Source organism: Nanorana parkeri, unplaced genomic scaffold (assembly GCF_000935625.1).
Source record: "Nanorana parkeri isolate BGI_ZX_2015 unplaced genomic scaffold, ASM93562v1 scaffold239, whole genome shotgun sequence".
Lineage (NCBI taxonomy): Eukaryota > Metazoa > Chordata > Amphibia > Anura > Dicroglossidae > Nanorana > Nanorana parkeri.
In genome coordinates, this window is record NW_017306507.1 from 281,526 (window position 1) to 302,707 (window position 21,182).

The 21,182-nt window shown below is 43.4% G+C and overlaps 1 protein-coding gene across 1 annotated transcript in view; it reads left to right on the top strand.

The window, feature by feature from the left end:
• The window catches only part of ZDHHC21 (zinc finger DHHC-type containing 21), a 44,342-nt gene that overhangs the window by 4,073 nt on the left and 19,087 nt on the right, over nt 1–21,182 (top strand). Inside the window, exons 2-4 of the mRNA XM_018556482.1 lie at nt 6,474–6,676; nt 13,809–13,907; nt 19,400–19,511. Of these exons, the coding sequence (XP_018411984.1) occupies nt 6,523–6,676; nt 13,809–13,907; nt 19,400–19,511 (365 nt within the window). The 5' untranslated portion in view covers nt 6,474–6,522. The remainder of the gene's footprint in view (nt 1–6,473; nt 6,677–13,808; nt 13,908–19,399; nt 19,512–21,182) is intronic.

Sequence of the window (21,182 nt, forward strand, 5' to 3'; positions counted from 1 at the left end):
ATCCCATTCATTTCAATGGTGCTTGCTTACACTTGAGTGTTTTGTCCCCAAGCTGTAAAATGGCAAACGCTGGAAAAAGTACATGAGCTTCTTTTTGGCAGATTACAGTGCGTTTGGCCCCCATAGACTGCATTATCGATTGCAAAAAAAACCCCCAAAAATGCTGGCGCCCAGGTGTGAATGCAAGCTTATTCTTTTACAACTTCTGAATCCTGCTAATATACTTTGAGCTGTAGATGTAATAATCAAGCAAGGGTTACTTGAAACATGGAAATGATTTCAAGGGTTCCTCTGTGTTGAAAAGCTTGAGAAAGACTCAGAGACTGTTTATTAAATGTCACAGAATTGGTGCCATGGCTCTGTTTATCTTTGCTTTCATCTGTTTCTTATCTTGGGAAAATCCAGCCAAAGCGCTTTTCTTCAGGATATTGGCCGTGATTTCCATCACTTGATACACTTTATATTATACACATCTTTAAGGTGGCCATACACTGTACAACCCTCGCAAGACTTTTGTCTTGCGAGGGTTGTAAAGTAATTTAAAAAAACGTACGATCTGCCCATCTTGGACAGGCAGATCGTACTTGCGATCATCGCAAGCCTGCCCCCCTGAGGGTCGGGCTTCCGATGACTGCAATGCTGAACGGGCAGTGTGCGCGTGCGCACACCGGCCCGTTCGGCAGTTGTCGAACAAGCAGGCCACTAACCCCCCGAGAATCGTACGATTCTCAGCGGGTTTTCCAGCCTGCTTGTTCGACGTAAGACGTGCGATCGTACAGTAGAAACGGTTGCACTCCTTCCATACACTTTGCGATTATCGTACGATCGCGGGACTTCCCGCAATTCTCGTACAATAATGGTACAGTGTATGGGCACCTTTTTTAGATCTAGTTCACCAGAGAAGTCACATGGTGTTAAGAAATAGCAATTTCTGTTTGAGAGTTATCTTTGGTTTTTGAGACTGGTGAATGACCACCCCTGAAAATGGCCGCCCCCTGGCCATTTCTGGTGTCAATATTTCATCAAGTATTTTCAGATGGATTGGTCAGCAATGGCAGCCTCCTTACTCTATCTATCTATATATAGATCCTAGGGATGCCCCGATGCCGGTTTTTCGGTATCACGTACCGTTATTTTTTTTTTTCTGGTACTCACCGATACCGTCCCATTAAGGAAGCCAGGTGGCATGTAATGACTTACCACCTGGCTCCCTGATTAGCCGGGTGGTGTGTAAAGACTCACCACCCGGCTTCCCGGTTTAGCAAGGAAGCCGTCTCCATGCTCCCTCATCCCTTTCTGGCCAATCAGGAAGCCGGGGGTGGATAATGACTCGCCGCCTAGCTTCCTGATTGGCCAGCTTCTCGACCAATCAGGAAGCCAGGCAGCTAGTCATTACACGGCGCCCAGCTTCCTGATTGGCCAGGCGGCCGGCTCCATGCTCCTTCATCACCTGGTGACCAGAGGACATGAAGCTGGCTTTCTGGCCAATCGCGGGGGGGGGGGGGTTAATGACTCGCCATCTGGCTTCCTGATTGACCAGCTTCCCGACCAATCGGGAAGCTAGGCGGCGAGTCATGACACGCTGCCTGTCTTCTTGATTGGCAGGGAAGGCGGCTCCAAGCTCCGTCACCCAAGTGATGAGGGATCATGGAGCTGGCTTCCCAGCCAATCGGGAAGCCGGGCAGTGTGTAATGACTCGCTGCCCGGCTTCCTAATACTGGAAGCTCGGGTTTGGGGCTAGATATCGAAGCATTTGGGCAAGTATGAGTACTTGCCCAAATATTCGGAATCGGTGCATCCCTAATAGATTCCCTTAAGGCTGGGTTCACACCTGAGCGTATTTTTTCAGCTCGTTTTTTTTGCATTTTTTTCGTTCAGTGAAACGCGCGTTTCACTGGCGGTATGATTTTAACCCAGAAGTCGACAGCCACCGGAGGACACAGCGGGGATCGCGCACAAGGTAAGACCTGTATGCTGTATTCCCGAGTGTGGCTCGGGGTTACCGCTATGTTTACCCCGATCCACACTCGGGAATACCAATGGAAACGCGCGGAAAAAAGCCCAAAGAAGCTCCTGTACTTCTTTGGGTGTAGGGCGTTTTTCAGCGCGTTCCTACGATTCTTTGGCAGGTTTTAATGACTGTATCGGTCCCCACTGGGGAGATTCACCTCTCTATTTCTCCTGTTGACCACTGTCAGTGAGAGTAAAAGTGAGAAAATCTAAAAATGCTGAGTTGTCACCATAACCGGAATAGAGGGAAAATCTTTCAATGGAGACATTTGTTCCATTGAAAACTGTCTAAAAGGGATTTCCCCCAATTTGGAGAGATTTTCTTTTTCTAATTGTGTCCTCCATTTCTTTTTCTATTTCAAAAGGGAAATGTCAAGGGTCTAATATTTTCCTGAAGTCCCCAACAGAATAAAAAAAAAAAGTTAAAGAAATAAAACACAAGCACTGCTATTGGTTTTGGTGTGATTTGTTTTTTTATCGATTTTTCAATTTGTATTTTTATCTGTTTAATATTGATTTGATAAACATTTGTGCAATTATCGCAGGACCTACAAAATTAGTAGCACCATCTTTGTATTCTACCGGGCCTGTGCTTTCAGAAAATGTATGGTTTTGGGGGGTCTTTTACAAACTCTAAAAGCTGCAGAAAAAGGTGAAAAATGGCAAACATGGTGTGGCCAGTTGAGGTTAAAAGTGGAACGCAGGGCTTGGCAGTGAAAGGTTTAAAGTGAACCTATCTTGCCCATGCAGAGTAAGGCAACAAGTTTGTTTCTATGCCTCTCTCTCCTCGGCAGCACAAATTCACCTTTCCATTGCTACGTCACTGCTCAGTTCAGCTTCGATGGAGCAAGATAAGCGCAGGTTTATAGTTTATATAGGGCTGTGGACTCTCACCCAGTCACCTGCTTTTCCCTACCCGGAATTATTGCATATTTTCTATGCGTCTTGTGGCTGAGCGAAGGGAGATCGATAGTGTAGAATGGAGTAGCCGGAAAGGCATGAGTATACTTAAAGCAGAACTCTGGGGGTCAAAGAAAAATCTTAACTCTTGCAGTGGGGTTACTCCTGCACTGCAAGGATTAAATGCTAGTTTGTGTCTAGGTTATAAAATAGAAGTTATACGCCCCTGATCCTCCTTATGCCTCCCACCTTGCTCACCCCGCTGCAGCGGTCTAAGGATCCTTGAGTCATCACATTCTATACAAAGAGTATAGAATGTGACCACGCCGAGAGACATACCATCACTGGAGCAGAAGAGGAGACAGGCTGGAGGAAGTGCTGTCACAGCCAGCTGGATATGAGGTTTGCAGTGAGTATAATGTTGTTTTTTTAACCTAGACACAAATGCGTACTTAATCCCTGTCCTGAGTTTGCGTAACCTGCAATTTACAAATTCCAAAATGGAAAATGGCTAGAGGATGAGCACTAGGGATTCTAGTTGTGCACATCAACCTCATCTATTAATGTGTCTGGGTTTTGTATGTCTGCATTGCCCACAGCAACCTATCGTTTCTCCCCTTCTTTCTCAGTGCATTCTAGGAGCATGAAATTAGATTCGGATGCATTAAATACAGATCAGTCGTTCCCTCAGACACGTACTGTAGGCAACAGTTGAGAAAACAAATGGCAATCAGTCAGGTGTGTCATTGTATTCTAAAGATGAAGCACTGTATCTGGTTGATATAAGCAACTCTAGTCTTAATACAATTTGATATTGCAAGGCTTATAAAGAGGGGATGGGTTTACAAAGCCATGTGAAAAAAATGACCTTTCATTAGAATGTATTACCATCCATTATACTGTATATCTGGCTGGGAATAGCTACTATGGTTTAGAAATAAATGTAGTGGCGCACCTGGAGCTCCTGTGTGTCACTTTATTGTACCAGACAGTACAAGGACCTCTAACTCTGATCTCTATGACTTAGGCCTGGTTCACATCATACACAGTGCGTTCCGGCCCTATTCTGGCCAGAATGCACTGCTTTGCATTACGGCCAGCTCACTATGTTGTGGGGCAGGAGAGGTGCCATTCATGTCAATGGAACGCCACGCCCTCTTTTGCCCCACAACATGGTGAGCTGGTCACAATGCAAAGCAGAGCATTCTGGCCAGAATAGGGCCGGAACGCACTGTGTATGATGTGAACCAGGCCTAAGTCATAGAGATCAGAGTTAGAGGTCCTTGTACTGTCTGGTACAATAAAGTGACACACAGGAGATCCAGGTGCACAACTAAAATTTTTTTCTAAACCATAGTAGCTATAGCACAATGCGATTGGCCGCACGGAAACGCAAGCCACAATATGCCTGCGGCGTGGTTCAGTTTGAACAAAATGCTGCAGGCATCGGGCCGGAACGCACTGTGTCTGGTGTGAACAAGGCCTGAGTCAAGGCTGGACAAATCCCAGGAGCCAGGTAGCCAGTGTTCCTTGAAGAAGCCCGCACTGCAAGGGTCAAGTGCTAGTTTTTGTGTATGTGCTAAAATAAAAGTTCTACTCACCCGAACCTTGGAGCCAACTTGCTCTTAGACCCAGCCTACCAGCCTCTCTCCCCCTCTGCTGCAGCGGTTTAAGGTCCCATGAGTCATCACGGCACACCAATGCATGTTACATATGTTACCACAACACAGTGGTATGAATGGGCCTTCTAGTTTCTGAACCAATGCCCATACTTTTAGAAGGTTGTTAGGACAAGGAAACAACATCAATATGAACTATTAATGAGCGAGCGTTAGAAAAAATGCCATATGGTCCTGTCCGAGTCAGAAGTCTCCTTTTGTCACTTTCAAGTTCTAGTTACCCACCACTGATCTAAATCTATTAAAGGCTATTTATGGGGAAAAAGTAAAAATCAATGTATTTTTATATTGAATCTTTATAGGCTCTATCCCACCTCTAATATCCATATCAATATACAGTAGAAGACTGTACTCTTACTTATTGAAGATGTCCATAGGATGTACTTTCTCAATGCACTGACACAATGTCACTCAGCCCTGTGGAGATGCACTTCACAACTCTCACACAGCCTGCCTTCTGAACTACAACTCCACGTCTGAGCAATGTAAACTTTTCATTGCTTGCTGGAAGCAATGCATGATGGGATATGTAGTCTTGAGAAATGGAGATTACCTGACATCAAGCAACAGGGAAAGAGACAAAGCACACTGGGAATCCAGGAAGTTGTTGCAAGTGATGGGCAGACAGAATGCAGCACTCACTACATCAAAGGGATTGTTTCAAGTACCTTATTTTTCGCTCCATAAGATGCACTTTTTTTCCCCCCAAAGGGAGGGCAAAAATGTTCCTGCGTCTTATGGAGCGAATACCTATACCTGACATGCAGTTTCGGGCGCCGGTCGAGTAGTTTGTTTGTACATTCAGCCCTGCTCCTGACGAGCAGAGCTGAATGTAAAGTGGGAGCCGCTGTTCGTTTTAATACAAGTGATCTAATTAGATCACTTGTATTAAATCGAGCAGCGATCGTGTCCGTCCCCATGCCGTGGTTTTCGGGGTCCCCCGCTCCTCTGGGGGACCGTAACCACAGCATAGGAGCTCACCATAGAGCCCCTTGAGCAGACGAAGAAAGTCGTTCTTCGTCTGCTCTGTGTGATTACTGAGACCGTGGCGCTGTAGTCACAGCGCCACCTGTCTCAGCGGTCACTAACTGCAGCTTCTGTCAGAATTCCTGTCACAGAATCCCTGCGTCCTATGGTCCGGAGCGCCTTATAGAGTGCAAAATACAGTAATCTTGAATTGCATTATCAAAAATAACTTTAGTCTGTATTCCTCTTGCAATGCTGATGTTATAATAGGACAGAATATGCTATGACTTTACACCTCCTTTAGTTTTAAGTGGACCTGTGCGCCTGGAGTGGAGGAAAATGCCTGTTACTTCTGGGTATAGGTTTAGTGCGACTCATTCCCCCTCCTCCCATGTGACATTACTGGTACTTGGTGATTTTTAACATAGGCACTGAGAGTTGTCACAAAAGCCAGGAAAGACATTGCTTAATAGAATGTGGCCATTTCTGATGTCATGGAATACTAATCAAAGCCTCCAGCAGTCAGGAGTGCCTTTTATTTACCCTCCTGCCGTTGCTAACCTCTACCTAGAGATTCGTTGTGCTCCTACATTTATCTTCCCATTGTATTCATGTATTTCCACTGTCATTTGTGCTTTGCACTTGTCTGTGACTCAACATTTCTGTATTCGCCTATGTAATGTGATCCTTCAATAGGCACACCCACATGCCATTGATTGTAATGTGATATAGAAGCAGCCAAATTGATTTTCTCTAAACATCAATAGGTACTTCTGGAGCTGGCATTTGAAAAGAAAGAAATTTCAGTTGCACGCTCCAGCTTGGCAATTTGAGTTTTGAGAGAGAGGAATTTTGCCGTTTTTGTTACATGTTGAAACCACTCGGTATAACTAACACGCTTGTGATCGTTTTCTGCAGATTTGTGCCGAGACGGTTTCTTCTCTCAGACGTGTGGAGACTATGAAGAATGGGGCTGCCTATACACTTTGTTGCTGACCCACAGGGATGGTGCTGTGTCGTGGCGATTTTCTTCATCTGGCTGTACAACACACTGTTTATTCCACAGCTAGTCCTCTTCCCCCGCTTTGAGGAAGGACACATCCCAGCTGCTGCCATATGGGGTATGTAGCTTGCATCCTCGTCATGTATACTCGTTCTGTGTGTGTAAGACGGAAAACAAGATGAAACGCACTAACGTAAAGAGAAGAATCTTTTCTGGGTCCTGGTGAGCCACGCTTCTACAGACCTTGAACACAATATACCTTTTGGGTGGAAAAGCATTGATTTTTCTTTTTGTAAGGTCCAATGGAAAATGCTGCCAGCTAGTCATACAGGAAAAAAAAGTCGGGAAAAGGAAGATCACAGGTTGGTTTGGAGGTGATTCGCAGAAATGGGAGTTTTGCAACCAAAAATGGTCTGTGATCTTCCATAGTATCACACAGTTGTGGCACTGTGCATGGTCAGTCTCAGGCTGGCAGCAACCACACCATTGTTTAGCAAGTTCTACAGACTCCTGATTGCACAGATTTCTTTATTAACACAGCTAGTGTTCTAAAGAATTGCCTAGAAAGCATGCACATGCTTAAAGTGACACTAAACTCAGGGGTTAAATCTTAAAAATGCATTCAAGTACCTTAACTACTAACAACAATGTGCCTTATTTGTGTATCACTCAGCTGTAGATCCTCAAATCATCTCTGAATTGGTGCTGACACTGTCCTTCCTTCTGGTGGTGGCAACTTTTGTTCCCTATGGTCCATGTGTGTGTTGTAAAGTAGCCACCGCTCCAAGCTCACTCCTGTGATGGACTACAATCTCAATACAATACACAAATAAGCTAAATTTTTGTTAAAAGTTAAGGTATGTGAATGGATTTTTAAAGCAGAACCCTGGGTAAAACTTTTAGTAACCCTTGCAGCGGGGCTACCCCCACATTGTAAGGGTTTACTGCTTGTTTTTGCCTAGGTGCCCCAAAAAAAAAGTTATAATCACCTGATACTCTGAGCCAACTTGCTCTTAAGGTGCCCATACACCTTACAATTATCGTTAGATTTTTTTCGTGCCTTCATCTAACCGTCCGATTTCCGCTCGAATACCCAATCATGCACAGACCAATGTGGATTTCGATTATCGTTCGTTATCAATACTAACTGACCGAATATTGTTGATTAACAGAACGGATTTTTGTTTGCGCACGTGCAGTGTTCCTGTTGCAAATTTATTTTTTTGTCCAAAAACGCCACTGATCCATCCAATTTTTTTTTTTTTTTTCATACGATTCGAAACAAGTTTTCCATGAAATGACATTCTACAAGTCCTGATAGTATTATCGAATGTTCTGACAAGATTTTTTTTTTTTTTTTACCCAGCTTTAGATTATACACTTGTGGCTACAGGTCGATACAAAGGTTTATAGGTCAATAGTAAGGGGAGGTGCAAAATCTTTTGTTACAGAATATTCTTTTTACAGTACATATCAGTGTGGTTCTTGGTAAATGAGCAACCGGAAACAATCTGTTTGGTGTTTTTTTTCCCCATTTTCTCCAGCTGAGCGCATTATACAAATACTTGTGCAAAAATATGTCGGATCAATGCTTTTTACCTTGTATTCTACTTGAAAACATAAAATCAGGTTACTAGTGAATATTGTATATGCAATTAGCATTTCTTTCTAATGCTGTTATTTCTGTCTTTGCAGTTAATGATTGCCGATTTACTGAAGTAAAGAATGCTTTTTTTTTTCTTGTACAATCTCTTTTATAGGACTGGCTCCATCATTAAGGGAATTGCATAGATTTAAAACATTTGGTATTTAAAGAGGATCTAAACTCTAAGTTGGGCCTAAAAAGACAGACAAGGGCAAAGGGCTTGTCCCCAGTATTGCCTGTGGTCTCCCTGCAGCTCATGTTTTCCACATTACTGACTCATTGCAGTTCAAGGTATAGTCTTTGTGTGGAGGTGGCCATCTTGGGTAGGAGCAGAGCTCTGCTTCCCTTATGGCAGATCCTCCTGCAAAGAGAACAGTGAGCAGCACAGTAGTGACATCACCAAATCTCATTCCTAATCTCCAGTGACTAGCAGTGCCTAGGATCTCACTCTGCAGATATACAGCTATGAGGCTGTGGATACAGGGGTGCCTAGACGCACTCACACACCAGGAAGGGAACTGCTATTTTTCAAAGACAATTCCAGACCAAATGTACTTTGGATTTTTAAATGTTTCCTATAACCTAGCAAATCTCCACTTTTCAGTTCAGGTCCACTTTAAGTTACATTCTCTGTGGGGGCTTAACATGGATTTGTTTTTCTAGGAGAAGTGTTTTGAAAGCCAACTGAATTAGTTCTGCCAGTTGGCTACAGATGAGATTATTAAAGTCGTTCAATTACTCAGAGACAGATCACAAGTTAATGAGAACCTATGATTCAAACATCGTTTGGTATAAATGTTTAGAATATTTTAATGGTATGGTAACCATACATATTAGACGGACTCAAATCCTCAAATTTATCAAATCATCATAAAGGTTTTGACAATTCTTACATGTACAGTATACTCACACACATACACTATGGGGGGGATTTGTCAAACCTGGAGCAGTTGCCCATTAAGAGCCCCAGTGAAAATCACTTTAAAGCCCCGTTCACATGTAGCGACTTATCGCGCGATTTCGCGCATTTTTGCCGTGCGATATCACGAGAAGTCGCCGGCTAATGATAGTCAATGGAGCTGTCTTAGCTCCATGTCGCTCGTCGCGGTCCAAGTCGCTTCTACCGGACCCTTTTTTCGGCGGATTTTGCGCGATTTTGCTTTTTTTCTATGGAGCCCGACGGAGAAGGTCGCGCTACCGTCGCTGGAACGTCGCCCCGAAAGTCGCGCTATCCCGGCCGCTGCAAAGGTATGTCGCTACATGTGAATGGGGCCTAAGTTTACTGATACTTAGAAGGGGGGATTGATCAAAACTGGAGCAGAGAGAATCTGGAGCAGTTGCCTATGGCAACCAATCAGCATCTCTCTTCAGTTTGCTCAGGTAAGATTTGAAAATGAGACAGAGAAGCTGATTGGCTGCAGTGCAAGTCTGCTCCAGATTTTGTCTGCTCCAGTTTTCACAAATTCCCCCCTTTTAGTCCTTCTCTCGCGGTGCTCTGTGTTTAGAGCTGGCTGTATTTTTATATATGCATGCACACAAGTATGCTCACAGGATGTGAATGTATACATAAATGAATATTGCATCTCAATATTTCTTTATTAAAGTCAAGTCATGTAATACAGCAAGATGACATTTGGTAAGAAAAATACTCACAGGTGTATGAAACATTAACCAGTCAGTAGTGTTAACAGTAAAAGAACCATACATAGAGTATTATGCCGTATCAAGCTAAGTATTCAATAAGTTTTTCTTTCTCATGAACTTGGAAGGGTGAAACATGAGGGGGGGAGAGGGGAGAGAAGACAAAGAGGGGTAAAGTAAAGTATGTACCAGTTGTGTACTCTCAAATAGGGGAAATCAGACAATGCAATAGGGGTGTATAATCCATTTTTTTCCATGCCGAAAAGAATGCAGGATAAGTGTTACTCTTCATTGCAAACATTTTCTCATAGGAGTATTGGGTATTAATCAGCATAATCAGGTCTCTGATGTTTGGGGAGTTGGTTGTAACCATCTCCGAGTAATTAACAATTTGGCTGCATATAGGATATGTATGATGATAGTGCGAATATCAGGTAGGAAATTATCAATGTCAAGTTCTGGAAATGGGGAGATAGGCGATGGGGGAAAATGGGAGATTATACAAAAGACTTCGTTCCTATAAATGAATATTTCCTTGATCATTACATATTACCTTTCAGCCTTCCAGCTACCTCAAAGTGTGTATATAGCCAAACTTTTACTGTCACTGAGATTAAAATGAATGAAAAACCCAACATTTTACAGTTGTCACCCGAACAGAAATAGCTGAGGAATCTTTCAATGGTGATATACAGTATGTTCTGGTAACATCTTAGAGGGGAATTCCCCTAACAGTTTATAGTTTTTCTCTTCCTTCCTGTTGCATGTTTGGGACAAGAAATGAAGGGGAATGTCCTCATTGGAGCACAATACCATTTGAGTCATTGACGTGAACAGCCATGCAACCACTAAAGTCAGAACTAATCTGCATGCAACTTCCAGCTTTGCGACTGGAAGTATTGATGCCACTGCATGCCAGTCAGGCAACTAGTATGAGGCAGGTCTGGAATGCATATCACCAAATTGTTAAAAAATCTATTTCTTAAACTCTGACAATGTGAGAAAAAAACCACATGGTTTTATGGGTGTTTTAATACATACCCAAGTATTATCTTTTGTCCCATTATCCGTTTTAACTGTGCGTTCTACCATTTACATGTATTTGCTTGTTTTATTTCCAGCTTTCTTTCATGTGCTTCAGGCATAGATATTTTTCTGTATTTCCTTGGGATATGGCACAAAGCTGTTCCGTTGGATAAAGACATTTCCCATTTAGAATACAGGGTTTCTCTATACCACTGCACAATTAGGACACTGCCATGTCACGATTCACATTGTGTTTAGGTTGTTTAGCCTGATGACTGATTTCCTAGAATTCCTTTAACTGGGGCAGTTCCAGTCATGCAGAATTCCAGGCTCTGTATACATGCTCTATATATCCTACTTTACTCTTATGTCTGCACAGTCCAGCATGCTTCCTTCTTGAGCTCACAGAAGCTGTAATGACCCCTTTGATGGGCAACTATAAAACAGAAAAAAAGGGTTGTTGTTTTGCGTCCTTATTTAACGCTACTTTACCAGCCTCTGATTAGACGCTTAAGAAGTCCTGATTGGCCTCTCCCAGATTCTAATAGCACAATGAAGGAATGTGCATGCTGCCTTTATTGGTCTTTCCCAGCTTGTGATTGGACAAGAAAGGCACAGCAGTGCACTGACATTCTACCCTGATTGGCCTCTTCCGGCCTATGATTGGAAGACTTTGGAAGAAAAACACACTGGTGAGTAGCTCCAGTAAGGCCTCATGCACACACAACGCAAGAGCAAAATTGTATATTGTGTATATACGTGTATATGCACGCACTATATGCAATCCCAGAATGCATCATTCATAATAGAAATTTTATTGAACTGTACGTGCGTATATGCGCGTAAAATATGCAGAAATACACTGCTCGGACGCGTTTCTCAAGTCAATTCTGCTTTTGCGCATCTTTACGCAACACAAATATACGGCTCCTTACACAGCTATGTGTATGGAGCCATTTATTTGCATATGTTGCATATGGGACAACACGTGCATATACGAATGAGGCCTTACTGAGAGTGCTGACCCAAGCATAATCTTCCCCAAATTACCAGGCCTTTTTCATTTCATCTTGTACGTTTGTTTTTTAATGAGATTTGTCTTTAAAGAGAAACTTTACCCCACAGCCTCACACACACACACACACACACACACACACACACACACACACACACACACACACACACACTTAAAAAAAAATGTTTTCTTATTTTATTTTCAATCTATGCTTGCCTAATGCGGGGTTGTCCTCCTTTTTACATATTTGCCTGTTCAGTGAATCCAGAGTTAACTGCTGTGATTTAAGTTTTTGCTACCACACATTTGCTCCTGTGCTTTGTGTAACAATAAAATAGAACTGTAGGCAAAATCAAAAATGGTATATAGAATTCAGTTTGTTACTAGCATGAACACAGCAGTTCCCCTGTAGCGTTGTTGATCTTGCCAGTGAATCCATTCCTTTTAATTACAGTAAAATCACTGCAGTGTTGTCACCCTGTGGAAAGAGTAGGCTTAGCTGGACATGTAGTTTTCAATGGACTTTAAAGAACTCCCAACAGACGAAAACTTAACTCTCGCAGCGGGGCTACTCCTGTAATGAAGGGGTTAAGTGCTTTTTTTCCTCTTGGGTCCGAAATAACAAATACTCAAAACCTCAGACACGGCTGATTACTAGACTGGTTCCTGCATACCCTCTGCTCTGGCAATGGAATGTCCCTTGGCGTCCTCAAGTCTAATACACTGTATTGGACGTACTGACTACCAGGTTCTTGGACCACCGGAACGGAGGGGGAGGGAGGCTGCAGGGACCGGTCTAGCAGTCAGCAGGGTCCAAGGGTTAAGTTTTCTACTGCCCAGAGTTCTTCTTTAAGGGACAAACCTACTATAGCCCAAATCCAGCTAAAACAATTGAATTAGTTACAGCAACAGGTTTATTTTCTTTTGGAAAAAGGTTTAAGCCATATAAATAAAGCTGACTATTATAAGCACCCCAGCAGTGTTGTGTTGTTTGTCCCAAGGCCTTTAACACTTTTTCTGGACAGTGTGGTGTTCATGTAAGGCTGCATTCACACTTGCCTCTTGCATTTTTTGTGCTCTATATAAGAAACATCTGTCAGACTAGATCAGGGGTAGCCAAACTCTGGCCCTCTAGCTGTGGTGAAACTACAAATCCCATGATGCATCTCTTTCCGGGAGTCATGTCTGTCGTGTGTGTGTGTGATCTGCCTGTGGCTTCTAAGCCATTTTTGCTGAGACTCTGTCTGATGCTCGGCTTCTCCAGCCATTACCGGTCTTCTGTCGTTACTGCCAAGCTAAAAGAGACTGTTTTGGCTGTTTGCACCTCCCAAACGCTTATTAGCCTTGTGCAATTTTGAAGAGGTCTTTGTTAAAAAGTGGTCGGCCCCCTTTGTGGATTCAGCAGTGTCTCGTCTTAACAAAGCATCCACCATACCAGTGGGGGATGCACCTGTCTTTAAGGACCCCGCTGAGTGGCTGGAGGCCCTCTCTAGGGCCTTGTTCTTTCTGGCAGGCCCTGCTCGACATACTGGTGGCATGCATAACATGGTGTGAGACTTTCATCCCAGGAAATTATTGCACAGAACAAGTCTTTGCCTTCTTACAGCTGAGTCTGAACCATTATTTGGCACTTAGCACCCTTAAGGGTCCGGTCTCTGCTCTTGCTGTCTTGTTCCATAGACTATTGACTGCCCTCTCCTTGATTTAAAACATGTTTTTGAAGGGCGTCTCCCATGTGGCCAGCCCTTTCACCTCAACCAGGACATGGTTCTTCTGTCCAGCTCCATTTGTAAGCAGGAGGTTTCTCTATTTTAAAGGATGCATTGATGATTACAGAGCTGCATTCATTTGTGTATTGTATATCCTGCCTAGAGTTCATGTTTAATAATAAATGTGTGGCTGATTTATGTTTTTGTCTTGCAGCTTACTACACCGCCTCCGTGTTTTGCGTGGTTTCACTTTTAAGAGCATCAACCGCAGACCCTGGCAAATTGCACGATAGTCCAAAAATACCTATCACAGGTAAGCAGTATACTTTGATGTCTCTGCAAGCAGTGGTTTCTTACTGCGAGCTGGGCAAACAAATAACCAACATATGTAGGCACCATGCAAAATGAACAATAGATCTTACTGTAATGTTTTAAAATATTTACCGCTTTTCACAACTACAGAATGAGTACCCCCTGTAGCAAGTGCCGTTATCTCATGTACCCCTTTACTGTTCTGCCTTCTCTGCCTCGTACCCCTTTGCCAATTTTATTAACAGTACTCTCTAATGGTGTATACAAATTTTTTCCCCCAAGCGATCAATAGTTTTTAAATAACAAAGGCTTTAGTAATTGCTAAAACTTGACACTGTTATGTTGAATTTATGCGGTATAAGTGCCATCTAAGCTTACCAGGTATACCCACTATTGTAAAAGTATTACTAGCTGAGGACCTACCATGTACTGGATATGCCTCTTAAATCCCCTAATGTGATGTTTGGGATCTGTGGCCACCTTGTCATTCTGATGTGATTCCTTGGCAGCACCTTTTGGAGAGAAGTCAAGGGGTAGGCTGAGAGGATTTGGGTGTCACTTAGATCAGGTTCACGCAGGTCAGTGTAAGTGGCATAGTGCATTTACTTATCTGCCCACGGTTCACTATATAAAGCTGCCCAGACATTTGTAGATCAGGCCATTGGAATCCTCTCCTTCTCAGCAGCACTGGGGGTCTCCGGTTGGAATCCTGGCCAGGTGACTATCTACAAGGAGTTTGTTCTCCCTGTGCTTGCGCTGGTTTCCCCCAGGTACTCCTGTTTTTTCCCACACTCCAAAGACATGCTGGTAGGTTAATTGGCTTCTGTCTAAATTGGCCCTGTATGTATGCATGTGAGATAGGGACCTTAGATTGCAAGCTCCTTGAGGGCAGGGACTGATGTGAATGTGCAACTATATAAAGCCCTGCGTAAAATTTGTCTGCGCTATATAAATACCTGTAATAAATAAATTGGTTGCTTTTATGTACACTAATATGAGGAACCTCAAAAGATTATCTTGAAGGCAGAAGTGTTTGGCCCTTACTCCCTGTTATATCATCAAAAGGCATGTACAATTCATGCAGGAGCAACTCCTTGGATTTCAGTTCCTACTGACATAAGCACACCCCCAGAACTCTCCCAAAAGCATTTTTCCTACACATGATGTGTGGGCAGGCCCTATGAGAGTAAAGCCAGCAGCATTGTTTTGATTTTAAAGAAATAAATGTATGCAGTTGTATTCTGACAGAAAACAATACTCAATATATATCTATAGTGTATGTAGATAGATAGATAGATAGATAGATATTAGGGATGTACCGATACTAGTATGGGGGCCAATGCAGGGCATTTTCAGGAGTACTTGTACTCCTGAAAATGCCCCAAGGCATAGAGCCAATACCAGCCCTTTAAATTCTTTTCAACTAGCTTCGGCCATTGACCCGCATAGCCCCTCTCCCGGAATACCTCTCCACCCAACGCAGGCTCCCTCTTCACTCTGACCTCTCCGGACGGAAGTGTGACAGCAGGGCTGGCATTAAGTGTTCTGTGTGGACAGTCTCTTCTCCCTGCTGGTGCTGGCTGCAGCGGTCTGTGTCCTTTCACAGACCTCCTGTAGGCAGCACAAGTGGGGAGAAGAGACTATGGCTGGGACTCTGAATTCCCCCGCGCCCCCCCCTCTCTTGTACCTCCGCTGCTGCTGCTCCTCCGTCCTTCCGTGTCCCCTCCTTTTCAACTTGATGAAACCTGTTTCCTTTTGGCGATTTCTATCACAATGTGTGAGATGTCCGTGCTCCTTATTTGTTTTATTAATGCATTCACCCGACGTACACAGAAGTTTTCCCTCTCAATGAAAGAAGAGAATGTCCGTTCTGTATGTTCACGGGGGAGGAGAGACGCTGTAAATCTTGCCTCCACACAGAACGGACCTTCCCTTCTTTCATTGAGAGGGAAAACTTCTGTGTACCTCTGGTGAGGGTATTATTAAACACATAAGGAGCACAGACAACTGACACTGAGATATATCACCAAAAGCAAACAGTTTCATCAAGTGGAAAAGGAATGGACATATGTAACAATAGCCAGCCTGCTGTTGGATATTTTAAATTGCAATAGCAGGCTGGCTGTTGTACCCGCCCATTGCCTGCTGTCAATCAGCAGAGAGGACCTGATGGAGAACTTTGTCTTCAGTTCCCTCCTTTGCTGATTGACAGCAGGCAGTGGGCGGGTACAATAGCCAGCCTGCTATTGGCTATTGCAATTTAAAATATCCAATAGCAGGCTGGCTATTGCTCCCAGCCACTGCCTGCTGTATTTACATTCAGGGAATCCAGTGAAGTGGAAAGGTGACACTAGAGGTCAAAAAGACCCCTAATGTCACCTTAAAGAGAACCTGTCACCTACAATGCACGCAGCCCTGGTGAGAAACTGCCCTAAAATTATTAGTCTGTATTGTTTTAGAAAAATGTCACATGTCACATGTCCCTTTTAAGAAAAAGTATTGGTAATTGGTATCGGCAAGTACATGAGTCACAGTACTTGTATTTGGTCTTGAAAAAGTGGTATCGGGATATTGTGTGTGAATTATTTCGTAATTTTATATTGTCTGGTGTCATTTACAAAGTTTCTTGCGAAGCACTATTACCTGCAAATAGAGTTGCAGTTCTGGTATACACATAGATGCAATGCTGCCAGCCTTCTCTGCTGCATTACTTGAATAGAGGGCCATCCTTTGTTGCTTGAACAATAAATGAATATGCTGTGAACATGTGCACATTTCTAGGAACAACGAAGCATGCAAGCAGACTGGATAGAACTGGGTGTTCTGTCGTGTTTGATCAATTTTATCACCATAGAAACTGCTGGGTTTAACTTTGTTATTATGCTCAATACAATTGTATAATTAGCAAAATAATGCTTGACAATAGATTCAAAGCATTCCATGTAACAAGGAAATGCTGTACATTTTATTTGTCTTTAATACATACCATTTAATATGCAAGTGAGGTTTTCAGTCTGCTGCCAAGTTGTGGAAAAATACGTGTTTTAACCAATTTGCTTGTGAAATCAAGTTTCTGTCTTGGTTGTGTATTTCCTGCTTTTATAAAAGACAATGACAGACAGCCAGACTAGTTTTTTCTTGCATGTTTTGTATACGTTATTTCCTCATGGACCTAATGGCTAAGCTAGTTTAGGTTTTCTTTTTATTGTATGCTGCTGAACAATTTGACCATCTGTTAGAAGCCATCTCCTTAGCAGCACCTTTTATTTTCCGTGTGCTGCGGATAAGGTGACTTGACAAGTGGTTACGTTGCTACGTAGTATCTGTTTAAACATGTAGTGTAGGTCTGTTTTTTTTCCTGTCCATATTTATGAAAGCAAATAACTCCATACAGTTTACTTAAAGTGTATCTAAACCCAGTATCAAAAATATATTACAGCTGACCAATCCTTAAATGTGATGGCTGCATTGGTTTTCTTTTTTTAGGCTAGTTTCATTTATTTTCACCTGATGATCCGGCCATTAAGTCTTATTTTTTTTAACTTCCTTTTAAATCCCAACTTTTATCCCTAAGACCCCATTTACACCTAGCGACATACCTTTTGCAGCGGATCCGCACGGCCGGGATAGCGCGACTTTCGGGGCGACGTTCCAGCGAGAAAAAAAGCAAAATCGCGCAAAATCCGCCGAAAAAAGGGTCCGGTAGAAGCGACTTGCGACCGCGACGAGCGACATGGAGTTAAGACAGCTCCATTGAATAACATTGGCCGGCGACTTCTCGCGATATCGCGGCGTCAAAAATGCGCGATATCGCGCGACAATTCGCTATATGTGAACGGGGCCTTAAGGTAAAAAAAACAACAGTTATTCTAACTGCTTAAAAGGTGTGAGCTAAGGCGTGTTCAGTTCCTTAGCCAAGCTCTGAGTAGCAGTTCTGCAGCAGCTTCACTGAATGCTTTGGCTGCACAGTGCTAAGCAAAATGGTGGAGGATAATATTTTTGACTAGGGATGCACCGATATTGGTTTTTCGGTATCGAGTACCGATATTTTTTTTCTTGGTACTCGCCAATACCGATACCGGAGGTCCCATTAAGGAAGCCGGGCAGCGTCTAATGACTCGCTGCCTGGCTTCCCGATTAGCCAGGAAACCGTCTCCATGCTCCCTCGTCACCAGGTGACAAGGAACCATGGAGTCAGCTTTCTGGCCAATCATTAATTTGGGGGGCGGGTTATGACTCGCCACCTGGCTTCCTGATAGGTCGGAAACCTACGCGGCGCCTGACTTCCTGATTAGCCGGGAAGCCGGCTCCATGCTACCTTGTCCCCAAGTGACAAGGAAGCATGGCCCTGGCTTTCTGGCCAGTCAGGAAGCTGGGGGGCGGGTAATGACTTGCTGCCCGGCTTCCTGATTGGCCAGCTTCCCTACCAATCAAAAAGCTAGAAGACAATTCATTACCCCCTCTCGGCCAATTAGGGAGCCGAGTGGCGAGTCATTACACTCCCCCGGCTACCTGATTGACAATCCCTGGTGACGAGGGAGCATGGAGCCGGCTTTGCGGCCAATCAGGAAGCCGGTTAGCGTGTAATGACTTGCTGTCCAGTTTCCTGATACCAGAAGTTCCTGTATCGGGATAGGCATCGGTAGCATTTGGGCGAGTATGAGTACTCGCCCAAATACTTGGTATTGGCACTGATACTAGTATCCGCATCGGTGCATCCCTATTTTTGATTGAATAAATACAATTTTCCATCGAATATTTGGTGTGCTCGTCCACCAAAACATTAAATTAGAGGTTCCCACACTGAATTGATTTCCTCAATCGGGGTTTAGGCACCTTTCTCCAGCGCTGCCAGGTGTGCCCACAGTTAAAATGGCCGCTGGTGCTCTGTCCCCACCTTCTCCATCACACTCGGCACTCTGCATCCACATTCGCAGCAGCTGAGCAACTGAACACGCCTCAGGAGTTTGGATTTAATTTGTCAAGTCCATCTAAATCTGCTACTGCAGCTAACATTACCCTCTCCACAGGCTGACAATGCTGCTGCCCAAGGGTGGCTCCGTTGCTCCTCCATAGAGTGGAGCCACCCGAAGACAGAAATTATGTTTACTGGCCAGATCACCAGGTGAAAATAAATAGGAAAACTAATGCAGCCACCACATTAAGGATTGATAAGCTCCAATATATTACATTTTTGTTTATGGAGTTTAGATACACTTTAATGCTGACAACAGAGAGTGCCCAAAGCACTGAATGGGGGCATCAGTCTGCCTACAGACATTAGACATCAACCTACCAAGCATGCATGACCTGAGCACTAAACAGCATTTCTAGTGAAAGGTCTTTCTGCAGACATCTCTAATGACTGCAGCCACCTTAGCATTATAGGCCCATTTGCTTGTTTGCCTTTCTAATTAATGACTACAAATTCCATTTAAGCCTTTGCTTTTTAGCTTGTTTTTAGAATCTAATTTTTTGTTTTTTGTTTTCTAGAAAAAGAATTCTGGGAATTATGTAACAAATGCAACATGATGAGACCAAAACGCTCTCACCACTGCAGTAGATGTGGGCACTGTGTCAGAAAGATGGATCACCACTGTCCTTGGTAATGACCAGACTATACTCAGAAATGTACTCAATAATTGATGACGGATTGGAAATAGTGAAAGGTTATAGAGGAAATAAACGCAGCACAATGCTGTCCTAAGTCTACATACAGTTATAGATCACAGTAGTATTACCAGTGACAAGTGGAGCTGTGAGATAATATTATTATCTAGTTAGAAAGAGACAAACATGAACATGACATTGGACCCACCTAATACACAGGGGTCTGGTAATGTAGCCAACTACACTGGCATTAGGAGACATTTAAAGGAAACCTTTGTGAGAATTATAGAGGCTGCCACTGCTTTCCTGGATGCATTGCCAACCCTTGGGCTGGCCATACACCTATAGTTTATCTGCAGATTTTCTATGGTCAGATGGAAAAAGAACAACAGATTCCTCCATCTACGCTAAACTGTGTGGATGGAGGAATCTCCCACTGGGCCACGCTTCAGTATCTTGCTAGTCGCCCCGCTGGCTGTCAAAATACCTGAACAATCCCTGCATCCAATCAGATTGTTCAGGTATTTTGACAGCCAGCGGGGCCAACTAGCGAGATACTAAAGCTTGGCCCAGTGGGAGATTCCTCCATACACACAGTTTAGCGTAGATGGAGGAATCTGTTGCACTTTTTCTATCTGACCATAGAAAATCTGCAGATAATCTATAGGTGTATGGTCAGCTTTACACTTGTTCCTGACACAGGCAAAGCTGTCCTCAGTTTGCAGCACATCACGGTACACTTGCACCATAAACTACTCTGCACCAAAGCATGTGTAATTTGTTCGAAACAATTCGTTATTTGGACACATTTTTGTTATTCGATTGGCTATGGTGGGCGATTCCGTGACCGCCCGGCAATCCGCGCAGTTTTGTGCACAATTGCCACGCAGTCACGGATCGCCTCGATTGTGAACCTAGCCTTAGTTTTTCACACATAACTACTCCATTTTGGCTTTATCTTTGTAAATAAATAATGACACAGTGTGAAATGTATTGTTCATCTGAGGTTGTATTTACCTAATTTTAAGACCTGCTAAGGATCAGATGATTTTTTTTTTTTATGCCCTGATACTTAAAGAAAGTACACCCTCCTTGCATTCTATGGTTTTATCACATGAATGTATATAAAATGCAGTCCTCTGTCTTGCTAGCAGTTAGATTTCTAGTCTATTTGTTACATATTCAGCTATTTCAGCTTCCATCTGGGCTGACAGTGTTTACTGAACTGATAAGCAAGGGTGCTCTACGAACCCTTTTGACGTGTTACATATTTTTTTAATTAAATTGGATATACAGTAGATTAGGAGTGCCCATTAGGTAGATAGTGATCTACCAGTAGCTCTCAAAGCTGATGCTGGTAGATCACGAAGGGTGTGAATGGTGGCCCCTTTATTCCATTTTGGTATATTTATTTCGCTGTGCACACATGATTACCTATACGCCTGAGTCTGCTGAGCCCAGCTCCCTGACACCTTTCTGGTGGATACTGGTGGTTGAAGTGTATTACATTACATTACATTACAAAGTATTACATCAAAGAATAGCCAATTGCACTACACTGTTTGCAAAATACAACAAGGCGAGCCAGGAGAGGGAGAGCGGGGAGAGACAGACAGGAGAGAGAGCAAGCAGAGACAGCCAGGAAAGAGAGAGAGAGAGATAGAGA